A 15,637-nucleotide genomic window follows, 5' to 3' on the forward strand; every position below is an offset into this window, starting at 1 on the left:
ATAATGACGGCCGAGTTGCGCTTGCGTGCTTCTAGTAAACACAGAATCTGGCGAACGGCGGTCTTTCGAATCAGCTTTGGACTCTGGAAGACTTGGAGTTAAGCTTTTCTCTGAGAAAAGAACAAAGAACTGAAGTCATTCTTAAAAAGGGAAGATGTGTTCTGAGTTTTGCCGACAGGATACGGCGAAAGTTTAATTTGTCAACTAGCTCTGCTTCACCTTCGTTGCTCTGGTTGGTGTAGCGCTATCCTATCACGTGCAGAGGGAGTTTGAAAGACAACCGTTTATCCCGCCCCTCGGATTGAGCCCTGTCTATGGTGAGTTTCCAGACCAAACATCTTGATGTGGGTCTGGCTTGTCAGGCTAGTGTTTTTGACCAAATAAATGCATCCTTGGTGTGCCTAACATTTATTATTATTATTATTGTTTTTATCTTATCAGATTTTGAATGGCAGTCTACATTTTCATCACCACTACATATTCAGACACACCACTCAGTTGATGTACTGCTTTTTGCATAAGCATATGAAGACACAGGGAGAGCAGCAATTGGAAAGTGTCACAGTGTCGCAACCTACTAATAGCTTACTTAGAGCATATTCAACTGGGAAGAAAGTATTTTAACATTGAGAAACATTACACAAATTTCATTTAAATAATGCATTAAACAGAACATCCCAAACTTGGATTTCAATTTTGACATGGATGTGTTTGGACACTGTTACAGTTCAACTTTAGCCATGAACTGGTTTTCGTTTTTGTTTGAGCAGACAGTTTGTTTATTTCTGGTTTCCTGTTCTCAATGGAGGTTTTGACGTTATCTGTTTTGCTGGCTGACTGTCTCAAGATCAGATGTAATGAGGTGAAAGTAGGTTACCATGGCATCCGCTTGGCTGCAGGCCTGTTTTCAGATCTGGATAAGCCGATTTGATTGGCTCTTGACTCGCTCTGCATTTAGACCTGCTCTCAGACCAGCTAAAAAGACCTTGTACAATTCTGGGGTGAATTATGTAATGATAAAAGAAAAAAAACGCATGCACCATGATCATAAAACATTTGGGGTGGAGCTTAATCAGATCACATTTTTCTTTGAAGGGATGAAAAATGAAAATTATCCAATGATTTGTTCACCCTCAAGCCGTTCTAGGTGTATATGACATTCTTCTTTCAGACGAATACAATCAGAGTTAGGGTTCATTTTCCTGGCTCTTCCACTGTTTTATAATGGCAGTGAATGACAACCCAAAATTTTAAGCTCATAAAAGTGCATCCATCCATTATAAACATACTCCACACAGCTCCAGGGGCAGGGGTTAATAAAGGCTTTTTGAAGAGAATCGATGGGTTTGTTTAAGGAAAATATCCATATTTAAAACTATATCTAGTAAAATATGTACCTTCCGGTGGACCGCCTTTTGTATTCAACTTACGAAGAAAGTGAAAAGCCTCCTGCTGTTCAAAATGCTTATGCTATGTCCAACGTTACACAAGTTACGAATTTCTTCGTAAGTTGAATACGGAAGGCGATCGGCCGCAAGCTAGATATTTTACTTTATAACTTGTTAAATATGAATATTTTCCAGAAATTTCCATCGATTCACTTCAGAAGGCCTTTATTAAGTGTGGAGTATGTTTATGATGGCTGGATGCACTTTTTTGAGCTTAAAAATTTGGGCTGCCATTATAAAGCTTGGAAAAGCCAGGGCATTTTTTTTATATTACTCTGATTGTATTCGTCTGAAAGAAGAATGTCATATACACCTAGGATGACTTGGGGTGAGTAAATAATGGTCTAATTTTAATTTTTGGGTGAACCCTTTAAATAGAGATCACGATTCTCCCACAATTCTGAATAGACAACCAAACAAAATAACGTGTAATTTACTACGGACTCTAACAAAATGTTAATTGCAGTCTATTTAAAACATATTTAATTAATTTGATTTAAATGGATGATTCAATGGCTCACTTATAAAGACTTCACTTGAACAAATCTCTTGAGTGAATGATTACTTTCAAAAGTTAATTTCCTCTGTTTTGATCGCTACCGTAGACATCAGTGTTTATATCTTTCCCCCTAGTACATCTGTGTTCATTTGAAATATTCTATCACAGAAATAACGATACTGTGTTGTTGAAGAGACTGTTTGTGAAGAAGCTCATATCTATACATGACAACTGCTCTCTCCTGCTCAGAGGCAGCACAAACACAGATTCATACATTTCACTTGTCAAAGTTCAATAGACAGGGCCAAATCATTGTACTTTAGAAGTAAGATTGCGTAGGTGTTTAAATCGAGACTGCAATCTTTTAACGATTAATCGTGAAGATCTCAGATGAGCCCTTCTAGATATAATTAGATATGCATGATTCATTTATTCTGCTCTTCAAACTGTCAGCAGGAATAACCTGCATTGTAAAAAATTATATGTTCTATAAGTTATGAAAACATATATTTTTACATCGTTTTAACTTATCAAAAGAAGTTAAGAACTTTTTTTATTAGTTAAACAAGATGTAACTCATTTTTTAAAGTCAGTTTAACATTATTTAAGTTGAAATAACTTAAGTCGATTGTACTGCAAAAGTTCTAAATTTGCCTTTTTTCTTTACAGTGTGTATTTCCATGGAAATGTGATGGTCTGAGCTAACGCTTTGTAAAAACATTGACGTGCTCTTGTGTGATTTAGTGTAGCGGCCTCTTTTTGTTCTCCTTTTTATCGATCAGCAGATGGAACAGGAGAAAAGCTTTGAAACTGTCTCGTGTCCACATGGTTACATTCATGTTTCAGTACTGTATGTGTTCTTAGAAGACACTTAGTAGGCCTAAGTGGTAATTAAAGAGTGATGTGAGTGTCTAAACATATCAATATATCACCATCAGCTTGTTTCATCAATATATCACCCATCATTATTTACATGCACAGGGCTCAACGAGACGGGTGGCTAGCTGACACTATTGGGTTTTATATTTTTTGATCATGTACATGCTCTGCTTGTCAACTTGTTCACTTGGTAGCACAGATGTGGTTTTGTTGAAATTCCAAGAATTACAGTGAAAGATTCAGTGAAAATACAGGGAGTGCAGAATTATTAGGCAAGTTGTATTTTTGAGGATTAATTTTATTATTGAACAACAACCATGTTCTTAATGAACACAAAAAACTCATTAATATTTTGATTATGAATGAATATTTTTGAATATTTTTGGAAGTTTTAGTTTTTAGTTTTAGCTATTTTAGGATGATATCTGTGTGTGCAGGTGACTATTACTGTGCATAATTATTAGGCAACTTAACAAAAAACAAATTTATACCCATTTCAATTATTTATTTTTACCAGTGAAACCAATATAACATCTCAACATTCACAAATATACATTTCTGACATTCAAAAACCAAACAAAAACAAATCAGTGACCAATATAGCCACCTTTCTTTGGAAGGACACTCAAAAGCCTGCCATCCATGGATTCTGTCAGTGTTTTGATCTGTTCACCATCAACATTGCGTGCAGCAGCAACCACAGCCTCCCAGACACTGTTCAGAGAGGTGTACTGTTTTCTCTCCTTGTAAATCGCACATTTGATGATGGACCACAGGTTCTCAATGGGGTTCAGATCAGGTGAACAAGGAGGCCATATCATTAGATTTTCTTCTTTTATACCCTTTCTTGCCAGCCACGCTGTGGAGTACTTGGACGCGTGTGATGGAGCATTGTCCTGCATGAAAATCATGTTTTTCTTGAAGGATGCAGACTTCTTCCTGTACCACTGCTTGAAGAAGGTGTCTTCCAGAAACTGGCAGTAGGACTGGGTGTTGAGCTTGACTCCATCCTCAACCCGAAAAGGCCCCACAAGCTCATCTCTGATGATACCAGCCCAAACCAGTACTCCACCTCCACCTTGCCGGCGTCTGAGTCGGACTGGAGCTCTCTGCCCTTTACCAATCCAGCCACGGGCCCATCCATCTGGCCCATCAAGACTCACTCTCATTTCATCAGTCCATAAAACCTTAGAAAAATCAGTCTTGAGATATTTCTTGGCCCAGTCTTGACGTTTCAGCTTGTGTGTCTTGTTCAGTAGTGGTCGACTTTCTGCCTTTCTTACCTTGGCCATGTCTGAGTATTGCACACCTTGTGCTTTTGGGCACTCCAGTGATGTTGCAGCTCTGAAATATGGCCAAACTGGTGGCAAGTGGCAAGTGGCATCTTGGCAGCTGCACGCTTGACTTTTCTCAGTTCACGGGCAGTTATTTTGCGCCTTGGTTTTTCCACACGCTTCTTGCGACCCTGTTGACTATTTTGAATGAAATACTTGATTGTTCGATGATCACGCTTCAGAAGCTTGGCTATTTTAAGACTGCTGCATCCCTCTGCAATATATCTCACTATTTTTGACTTTTCTGAGCCTGTCAAGTCCTTCTTTTGACCCATTTTGCCAAAGGAAAGGAAGTTGCCTAATAATTATGCACACCTGAAATAGGGTGTTGATGTCATTAGACCACACCCCTTCTCATTACAGAGATGCACATCACCTAATATGCTTAATTGGTAGTAGGCTTTCCAGCCTATACAGCTTGGAATAAGACAACATGCATAACGAGGATGATGTGGTCAAAATACTCAATTTGCCTAATAATTCTGCACTCCCTGTAGACTGAAAATTACAAACCAATCAGTAACAATGTGTTTGTTTAAAATAAAATTGTGTATATATATATATATATATATATATATATATATATATAGAGAGAGAGAGAGAGAGAGAGAGAATGAGAGTGAGAGCGAGAGAGATAGAAATGTGTGTTTATGTTTGTATGTATATGGGTGTGAATAATGTATAATATTTTAGTAATGGTTTTTTGAAATATCTTGTTTTATTTTAAATAATTGTAAAAAAACTATATATAATTACATACATATTATATTTTATGTATATCACTGGTACGTTTTTTAAATATTATAACATATTTTTAATATTTTACTATTTTTTTTAGATAACTGTAAAAACTAAATAATAAAATAAATGTTGAAACTCTACATTAAAAATTTGAAATGTAAATATGCCACATTTAAATTCATAATCATAAAAAAAAATCTAGATTGGATTTGGCAATGTTGGCATAATTCAACATGTGAATCAGGTAAACATGCAGCACATGCAAATTAACAACATGATTTTTCCATGTCATGCCAAGGGGAACCAATCAGACCTCATCTTCAGTTGTCCTATTCGAAACCTTCATGGAAACAAATATCAATAATAATTTTATGATTGCATGCCATGTCACTCTCTTCAGTCTGTCTCTCTCTCTCTGTTCTCCTGTCTCCTTCACTCGTAGTAAAAACAGCATCAATAATTAATGATCCAATTAATAGTTTACACTGGGTTTTTATTGAGTTGTCAGAGTGATGGAGAGCCATGCACTAGCAGCCTGGGAGCTGTGCTCAGGCCTGATTCAGCACTTCCACCTTCTGCCGAGAACGTGAGAGCGGGAGAGAAATAGATCCCAGAACGCAGCCGCTAAGACCACTGCGCTCACGCTTTTACTACCGAAGAGAGAGAGAGAGAGAGAGAGAGAGAGAGAGAGAGAGAGAGAGTTGACTTTTAAACCTCTTTTAATTACATACATTATAAAACAATTACATTGCACCCCCCCCCCAAAAAAAAAATGTATACCCACATATACATAAAATAAGCTATATAAGCAAATAAGATATTTTTCGTTTATAACAATACAACATAAACATTCTCTTCACTTGGTTGACATAAAATACCTTCGGTACCCCAAAAAGAGAAAAAACAGTCAGTATTATTTGTTAATTCATAAAATATATAGTCCAAAATTAACCTACTTTTTACCAAAGCTTTGAACATATATGTAAGGGATGAGTTCCTCCACTGAGAAGCATTTTATTCTTCCTTGTCAGCCAAATTGCCATTTTAGCTTTATCAAATAAGAAATTTATTAACACTATTTTATTCCTGTTTGAGGCACTATATTTAGGTCCAAACACAAAAAGACCATTTGTAAAGGGAAAACCAAATCTATGACTCAATTCTCCCAACACACCAAGAATGTCATTTTTAAAGGGTTACTTCAGCGATTAGCATATGGCTTTGTATCAGTAGAAACCCTGAAGTATATTCAAATGATTGTGCTTTCCCCCCTCATATCCCCCTGAGACAAGAGATTATTGTATTTTATTTCTGGAAAAATTCCTCCTATGACGCAAATTGCCGATATTTCCATCATAGGAGGAATGTTTGGCCAAAGGCTAAAGACTACAGCCAGCAGAGGGAGCCATTTCCGCATGTTTTGAACCCCTGCATGGGGAATGGGAGATCACACTCAGAGCTCAGCTCAAGCTACAGGCACTCATTTAAACGGAGCTATGGTGGGCAATGTAAGTCTTTTAACTTCTCAAATCGATTTCTATGAAAGTTAAGCTTGTAAAGGCATGAACTGAAACGCGCCAGACTGAACTCGCGTTGTGAATGTATGGCGTGAGTGTAGTCGCGATTACCTCAGCTCTCATCACGAGAGCTCATCAACTCATTTATCTGACTCCTGCAGTTAGTGCTCAGTGCTGTGATACTCGCGCGGTGACTCACTCATTATATTGAACAGACACGTTCAGTTTTTAATTGTAGTGTCTTCTCTAACTCAGTCGCAGTAGTCAAGTTGGTGGCTTTGGGAATGGCCTCACAGGGCAGCGAAGCATTCTGGCAATTGTAGTCTTTCATCCCCATGAGACAAAAAGTCTCAGTCTAGAAGACACCAAATTCAAAAATTTCACATTTCTACTACATTGATGACCCAGTTTAAATACAGATTCATCCAGAAGTACCCCTTTAAACAACCAATAAAAATACGAGATACTGTTTCTGAAACCCCACAAAAAGGACACTCTTCCCCTTGCAAAGGATTCAAACATGCCTTATATCTATTTGGTGCTATTATCGAATGTGAGATTCACCATTGTAGATCTCCATTCTTTTTTCAATTGGTTTCTTATACAAGGACCTCCAACTACCTTTTGGAGACATGCCAGACTCAACAAAATCATTCCACTTAGTCTCTGAGAGAGAGAGACAGAGAGACAGAGAGACAGAGAGACAGAGAGAGAAACAGAGAGAGAGAGAGAGAGAGAGAGAGAGAGAGAGAGAGAGAGAGAGAGAGAGAGAGAGAGAGAGAGAGAGAGAGAGAGAGAGAGAGAGAGATTTATGAAATTTACCTGAATTCAACTTGAATTTGCTAAAGATTTTGCTATACTATTAACAGTATTAGTCATGGCCTAATGGTCATATTCAGACTAGTAACCTGAAGGTTGCAGGTTCAATTCTCAATACTGGCAGGATATGTCTGAAGTACCCTTGAGCAAGACACCTAACCTCCAATCACTCCCTTGACGCGTATGTGTCCACGGTTTTGGAGTGTGTGTGTGTGTGGGGGTGTGTGTGTGTGTGTGTGTTAACTACTCACTGCTCCTAATGTGAGTGCACTAAGTTGGCTGGGTTAAATGCAGAGGACAAATTCCATGTTACCATACTTGACCTTCAATGAGAAATGACCCTAGGGGTAATTAAAAGACGGTTACCATGTAGATCGTTCTCTGGGATGCGTTTTCTTGAAAATCGAATATAAAGAGTTTTATCTCTAAAAACAGATTAGCTTATAACACTAGTCTATGGGGCACAGGGTAAGTGAAATTAAATCGCTAGTTAATACCACTAACAAGGCTCAAAATAACCTCACACTAACACGGTAGCATAATGAGGGTCCCTACATGCAAACCGAAGCATTGAGAACTTTGTAAGAGTACAAACAGTTTAATAAGAAGACACTTTATAAAGACAGTACATTACACGTTCACGGACAGGCGCCATCTTGGAAACGCTGTGCTAAGTGCTAAGTTAGCTGGTCAATAGGAATTAAGTTTGTGAAATCTAATTACATGGACATTTTTATTTTTATTTATTTATTTTCTCTGTTGCGTTCAGTGCTTTCTTCTGGAAACAACGGACCATATGAGATTCCAAGTCACAGTTCATCACTTAGAACAGCGTTCGTGGTTTTACTCGTCTTGTTTTCCCAGATAGCTCCTGTCCGTGAATGCGTAATGTACTGTCTTTATAAAGTGTCTTCTTTTTAAACTGTTTGTACACTTACAAAGTTCTCAATGCTTCGGTTTGTATGTAGGGACCCTCATTATGCTACCGTGTTAGTGTGGGGCTATTTTGAGCCTTGTTAGTGGTATTAATTTCACTTACCCTGTGCCCCATAGATGAGCGTTACAAGCTAATCTGTTTTTAGAGATAAAACTCTTTACATTCGATTTTCATTGAAAAAGCATCCCAGAAAACGATCTACTCGGTAACCATCTGTTAATTACCCCTAGGGTCATTTCTCACCGGAGTTGTGCTTTAAGTTGAAATGTATGGACAATAGTATAGTTAAAGGTACAGTATGTAACTGTTGTCGCTTAAAATGTATATGATAGGCGAGTACATCATGAATCCATCTTCCAATCCTGTATCACTGTGATGTGCATATAATATATAATAATAAGTGTTTATTCTGACTATTTTAGGTGAGGCAGGATGAGGGCTCGCACATAAACAGAGAGAAGTAGCTCCAGCTATAGTGTTCTTCCGTAAGAAGCATACAATTTGTTTATTAACAGCTAGAGCACCAAAAGGTGCAGTGTAACTATAAATAAAATTTAAAACATAAAAAAATGTTCGTATGCCACTATTCCTGAAATAATTTTTCTCTTTGTGTTTTGTTTCTGATATTCTTAAGGATATTCATGGCATGCATAATTGTAATTTTTGTACTATATGACTGTCGGAAGACCTTAACATTGCATTCAGTGGGTTTATGCGAGTATTACAGGAAGAGCTTTAGGCTGCTTTCTAAACTACCCCTTTATTCTTATGTTCATAAATTCTCATGTCTGCAGTTCTCTGTCATTACCACCAACACTAGTGTTTTAGAGTTTAATGTAATGAGTCCCATGTGTAGATCAGTGTCTGTTGTTGAAGTTGCTCTGTTGATCTGATGTTTAAGAGACGACTATGATCCAAAGCTTGAGCATAGAGCAGATACAATACTATGATGCTTCTGTAATATATCTGATGTTGGCGTATGAATATTGCGTGATATTTGATATTGCCATATTTTACTGATGTAAAACATAGGTCCAGATTTACTTAACAGGTTAAATTAGTGTGAGAGCACAACTCCAAAAAAGCAAAGATGGGAGTGGAAAGTTCTGTGCGTGATCTACTGACGCAAATTAAAGACTTAATTAAGACAAATTAAAGGAGCTGGATCATTTCCATAATGACCATTGCAATCTAGCCGTTTGCATCTGGTTTAAAGGTCTCGTTCTTCGCGATTCCATCTTTCAAACTTTAGTTAGTGTGTAATGTTGCTGTTAGAGCATAAATAATACCTGTAAAATTATAAAGCTCATAATTTGAGCTTTATCCAAGCGAGATATTTTATTTAACAGAAGTTCCCTTTCAAAGCCTACAGCAAACGGCCGGTTTGGACTACACCCCTGCACTTCCTTCAGGAATGACGGCACTAGAACCGTTTGTTGACTAACCCTCCGCCCACAAGAACACGCAAAATAGTGGGCGTGGTCTTGTTGCTCTCCCACGTGGAGAAGAGCGCGCATTCAGCGTTTGCATCTCCCCGTTATGGTAAGAGGCGGGACCTTTCCGGGCAAAGTGCGCTAAGCTGCTGTCCAATCACAACACGGGAAGCGCTGGCCCAATCAGAACTCATTACGTGTTTCTGAAGGAGGGACTTCATAGAACAAGGAAATCATCAGGCCGTTTTTAGGACAGAGAAAACAGCGGTGTACAGATAAGTCAATTGTGTGAAAAATACTGTGTTTTTTTACACGCGAAACATGAACTCATGTTATATCGCACACTGTAAACATAATCAAAGCTTCGAAAACACGCGAAGAACGGGACCTTTAAGACATGCTGTTTTTTGGGTGGTAAATAATTGCAAAAATACCAGTAAAAATCACCTTACATGTTTCATTTCAATACTTTCCTCCCATATTTTGCGTATGAAAGGGAAACCTTTGAGCCCTCATTCTTCAATGCCTGTCTTCAGTCAATCCTGACAGTAGGGTTTGTACTGGTGCAAGCTGTTAGTAAATCTGGCCCTAAATCTATTAAATTCAAATGTTAATGTTAATTAAAATAAAATAAAATGTAAATATTACATGAACAATTCAAACTTGTAAATAGGTTTAATTTGAAGAACTAAAATTTCAAACTGAAATTAAACTTGATCTAAAATTTAAATAAACGACTAAAACTGAATGAAATGGAAACTGATTTTTTTTTGTGCTGATATCATATTTTTTTATTTTTAGAGGCCATATTTATTATGCTATATTGAATCAAGTAATATTTAATGTAATATTTGGATTTCATATTTGATTTACCAGGCCATATGTTGTAAACAAATCCCTAGTAATAATTTTTTTCTGATTATGATGTCATATTTGATTATGTAATTTTCAATTGTTATACCTGATGATGTCATATCTCTCTAAATGCAAGAACGCAGGTTAAGAGAGTGTGCACAAACTGCATTTTAAACTGAAGCTCGCATTGTGTGTGTGTGTGTGTGTGTGTGTGTGTGTGTGTGTGTGTGTGTGTGTGTGTGTGTGTGTGTGTGCGTGTGCGTGTGTGTGTGTGCGTGTGCGTGCGTGTCCCCTCAACTAAAGGGTATTACGGCTCAAACCCAAGATCTTTTCAGATCTTATTAGTCAGACTTTGAAGATAGCGACTTTAGCCAAGTTTCTTTGAGGAGTGCAAATGTTTGACCTCTTCTTTAGTTTTGTACAAAGGTGCATTCTGTTGAGTTTACCAGGGACAGTTCTTTATATTCTTGTTCTTGGCCTGATTTGTTCGATTGCATAAATACAGTTATGAGCGTAATAATCGATGTACAGTAAGTGTGAGTCTGTGCAAAAATTATAAGTGCGTCTGAAAGATGAGTGAATACAGTGTCTTTTCCCCCCCTCAAATGTCTCTGTTTCTTTTGTCTTCACAAACTACCTTTGTTCTCTGCTGTACGTGTGCGTGCTGGGATTGTGCGTGTGTGTGTGTGTGTGTGGCGCTCACAGGGGATTTGGATGGCCACTGGTGGGATCATACAACGTGGCATAGCAGCGATGCTTCCTCCATGTCTTTGGTGAGACATGCGGAGCCTAATGTCCCACCTCTCTCTCTCTCTCTCTCTCTCTCTCTCTCTCTCTCTCTCTCTCTCTCTCTCTCTCTCTCTCTCTCTCTCTCTCTCTCTCTCTCTCTCTCTCTCTCTCTCTCTCAGTCACTCTGTCATTTCATGGTTCTTTTGATTTATTTTCACTTCTGCATGTCTTTTTTTTCTTTCTGTTTTTATCCCATGTCTGTAGGGGACAGTCAAAGGGGAAAAAGACAAACTTTTGAGCAGTCACACACCTTATCTGAGGGCCAAAAGAAAATGGTGCGCTTTGGGGGCCACTCTTTGGAAGAAGATGCTGAGTGGTGTGAACCCCAGGTTAAAGACTCGGGGGTTGATACATGCAGTAGCACTACCCTAAACGAGGAGCATAGCCATAGTGAGAAGGTACTGGGACCTCTCTAGCCTGCATTGATTTGATTTCATTTGTTTGAACTTTTCATTTACTTCATTTTGTTCCATTTTCACATGGTCTTTGTTTTGATGTGGCTAATGATAGGTGAGATGTTGTTTTGATTTTCTTTTTGGATGTTACAGGGATAGTTCACCCAGAAATGAACGTTTTGGTGTCATTTACTCCTCTTCAGGTTGTTCCAAACCCGTATGGCTTTCTTTTTTTCCCCTCCATGGAGCACAAAAAGGATTTTTTAAATCATAAAAGGAAAGCAGAGAGTGACCAAGAGCTGTCAAGTTCCAACATGGACAAAAAACATGACACACCTGCTATAAAAACGGCCCATATATGCAATATTTCAGATACTGGAACTACACTGCCGTTCAAAAGTTTAGGGTCTGTAAGATTAATTAATAATGAATTAATACTCCATGAGAGTGAGTTAAATTGAACAAAAACAGTAAAGACATTTATAATGTTGCAAAAGATTTTAAATAAATCAATAACCTTTTTATTCATCAAAGAATCATGAAAAAATATTAAGCAGCACAACTGTTTTCAACATTGATATAATAATACGATTTTGTTCGGGAGCAGCAAATCATCATATTAGAATGATTTATTGGATTATGAAGGATTATCACTGAATATTAGAGTGATGAAGTTATTTTAAATTTTATTAATTTACCATATTACTGATTTTACTGTATTTTGGTGGGCCTTGGTGAGCATAAGACACTAAAATAAATTTTAGCCGAACTATTGAGCAGTAGTGTGTATGGTCAGAAACTGGCTGAAATTTAAGTCTCATTCACTCTTTACATTTTAACACATTTAATCTTGCACATAGCATTTGGTCATGCTCGCAAGAGCCAATAGTGTTAAGCATCATGTCAAAATATGCTTTCATTGTGTGAAAAAGAGCTCATCATGATCATTCTCCTTTTCTGTTCCATGGAAGGAAGAAAGTACGGGTTCAGAACATCACGAACAAATGACAAGAGTCAACATTTTTGGTTGAACTATTCCTTTACATGTTTTAAGTTTTTCTTTAAAAACGGACGTTTTCCTCAGTTTTTAAACTTTTTTCTTCTGTGGCAGTAGCTGGGGAGCCTCTTGCTTGCTCTGTTATCGTTTGCTTCTTAGCCGCAGCTGCCGTAGTCGACATAGCGGCGAATGACTCCACCGTGTGACTGTGTGTTTTGTCATGGCACTTAGGGAATGTCGGTTCCCCCGTCAGCTGCATGCCCTCTCAGCCTGGTGTGTTATTGCCGTGTTAGTGGCCCCGTCAGCCGCGGTAGGGCCCCAGACCCCCTCACTGGTTCGAATCCTCACTCCTTCCCCCCTCTCCCACCAGACACGCTCCGCTCCGAAACACGCGCTCACTCGCTCAAAGATGGCCAGCTAGGATTTGTTTTGCCACAAAGTTTGTTTTTCTTTTTTCCCTTTCCACTGTCATATTCCTTTGCTCTCCATGTTATGGATCACAGGATTCCACCGTTTGTGTTCGTGAGCCTTTCCATACTGTTCTCCTCGCTTTCGGTTTGAACATCGTCTGTGTTTTCTTCTTCCATTATTCCGGCTTGTGTTTGCTGGATGTGGTGCTGGGGTTCGGCTGTGGTGAAGGAGGTGGTCTCTGTCTGTGACCGGTAGGCTTTTCTCTGCATGTGATGGGTGCATGTCACTCCCAGCAAGATGATCACACAAACTCTACAACATCTAGAGCCTCTTTAGCCAAAAAATATGACATTTATCAAGTAATGTTCTGGATTCAATATGCTGTTAGCCTGAAACAGAAAATAATTTTGGCCATTTAGTAAAAATACACTACCATTCAAAAGTTTGGGGTCTGTAAGATTTGTTGTTGAAGAAATTCATACTTTTATTCAGCAAGGAGGTATTAAATTGATCAAAAGTGACAGTAAAGACTACCCTCATCCTTCCCTCGGGTCATTTTGACCCGAAAAACAAAACAAAACAAAACTGTTCATCAGAGTGGTCAAAGAGCATAGGACTTTTGTCGCACTTAATCCACAAATACACATAAAAAATGTATTCAATGATTTTGTAGTTGTAATAAAAAAAGTAACTAATCCTTCCCTCGCTTGTCAATTTGACCCTCTTAGGAATTAATGGAATGCGAGGAATGCTTCAGTACACATAGAAAAACCTAAAATTGCTAAAACATTACCCCAAAAATTATTTTATAATGTCTGCATGTGTATCTGAATGCATTCTGAAGAGAAAAAAACTCAAGTACTGACTTTAGGACCCAGCGGAACAGCTCATTTGCTCCATAAGGCAATCTAGTGGTAAGAGTCATGAAATATCATTTTCCCACAAGAGGTTGGCAAATACACCCATTGTAAGATATTTTGAGCTGAATTAAAAGGGTTATTCATGAAATGCATTATTCTGATAAATATAAGTTACCGTATATAGTTAAGTTAAACGTTATTTTGAATTTAAGTTAAAAGAATTTGAAGAATGTGCTTAAATTATTATGTATTGATAAAATCTAGTAATTTAAAGGTAAATTAAAAAGCATAGAAAAAACATTATCAAAATTAAGGATAATTTTAGGGCTTCGGGTCATTTTGACCCATGATGAAAGTATTTGTTACAAAGTGAGGGAAGGTTGAGGGTTACAAAACATTTCTATTTCAAATAAATGTTGTTCTTTTGAACTTTCTGTTCATCCGAAAAATCTGAAATAATGTATAAATAAATAAAATATGCAAATTGTGTATATTAAAATGATTTCTGACAGGAGTAAATAATGCTGCAAATTCTGCTTTGCCATCGCAGTGATAAATTACATTTTAAAATATATTGAAATAGAAAACAGTTCACAAGATTATAGTTTTTATCAAATAAATGCTGCCTTGGAAAAAACCTTACTGACCCCAAACTTTTGAATGCTAGTGTAAGAATAAATTACTTTTTACAGTATGGAAAAGGGAATTTTATGGGTCAAGGCATTATACCATCACTATATGAAGTATATCAAGAAGACCAGTGACTTTATATATGTGACCAGCATAATAGAATGGCTTGGTAACGGTGTAGTTTAATTTTTTAGATTACAACTTAAAAACACAAACAGTAGTAAATGAGCAAAGATTAAGTGACGTGATTATTTTTGCATGAAGCAAACTCAGTAATGATGTCAGTAAGCAAAACTTAATCAATGTGGAAATGTCATCTCACCAATACAAGGACAGTTTAGACAACTTCATAGCTCAGAAAACAGCCAATATGTACGAAATAAGTAATATAAGCACTTTAGCAAAAATGCAAGCTTCATATTTCTGCTTTTAAACCATCTGGAATGCCTTGCCCCACAGACCTCCATTATATTTTTCTACTGTAAGCAATTTCTGTATGTTTGTACCACCTGAGCGATGATTCAGAATTATTTTCTGTGGTAATTGACAGCATGTCATAGATGTTGTCCATAAAGCTTCTACTTGAACCTGACTCCTGTTCATATTTGAAATTGATATTTCATATTAGAGTTAAAAATGATATTATACATTTTAAGACATTCTGTTTTTTTACAGCAGAATTTTTTAGTGAATAGTATATATCAAAAAAAAAAAGTCACATTCTGTCATCATTTTTTTGCCTTCATGATTTGAGAGCTCCAGTGGAAGTATTTCAGCATCCAAAAAAAGCTAATATTTCAACATGTTGAACTAGTATATGACTTGCACATGGAAATGGACCACTTTGCTCTCAAGGTTATGGTATCATTACAATTTGACAATGGACAGCTGCTACTTACTAACCACTTTTGCTATATGCACTGTATCGGTCACAAATTGTGATTCATGTGTGGGAAAAGAAAAGCGTACAGGTTTGGAATGAAATGTGGGTGAGTAAATGATGACAGAATTTTAATTTTGGGGTGAGCTAATCCCTTAAGCCTCTAGGAGACATTATTTGATTTGACCCAATCGTGTGGCTTACTCCTATGAA

At 37.4% G+C, this 15,637-nt stretch overlaps 1 protein-coding gene across 34 annotated transcripts in view; it reads left to right on the forward strand.

Moving 5' to 3' along the window:
* The window catches only part of rims2a (regulating synaptic membrane exocytosis 2a), a 307,760-nt gene that overhangs the window by 129,980 nt on the left and 162,143 nt on the right, over positions 1-15,637 (forward strand). For 23 of the 34 annotated variants that reach the window (XM_067448016.1, XM_067448017.1, XM_067448023.1 and 20 more), the window contains one exon: positions 11,456-11,649. In XM_067448016.1, the coding sequence (XP_067304117.1) occupies positions 11,456-11,649 (194 nt within the window). Of the gene's footprint in view, positions 1-11,167; positions 11,236-11,455; positions 11,650-15,637 lie in introns of all 34 variants that reach the window. The other 11 variants (XM_067448028.1, XM_067448031.1, XM_067448034.1 and 8 more) reach the window with 1 other exon arrangement.

Source organism: Pseudorasbora parva, chromosome 7 (genome assembly GCF_024679245.1).
Source record: "Pseudorasbora parva isolate DD20220531a chromosome 7, ASM2467924v1, whole genome shotgun sequence".
NCBI lineage: Eukaryota > Metazoa > Chordata > Actinopteri > Cypriniformes > Gobionidae > Pseudorasbora > Pseudorasbora parva.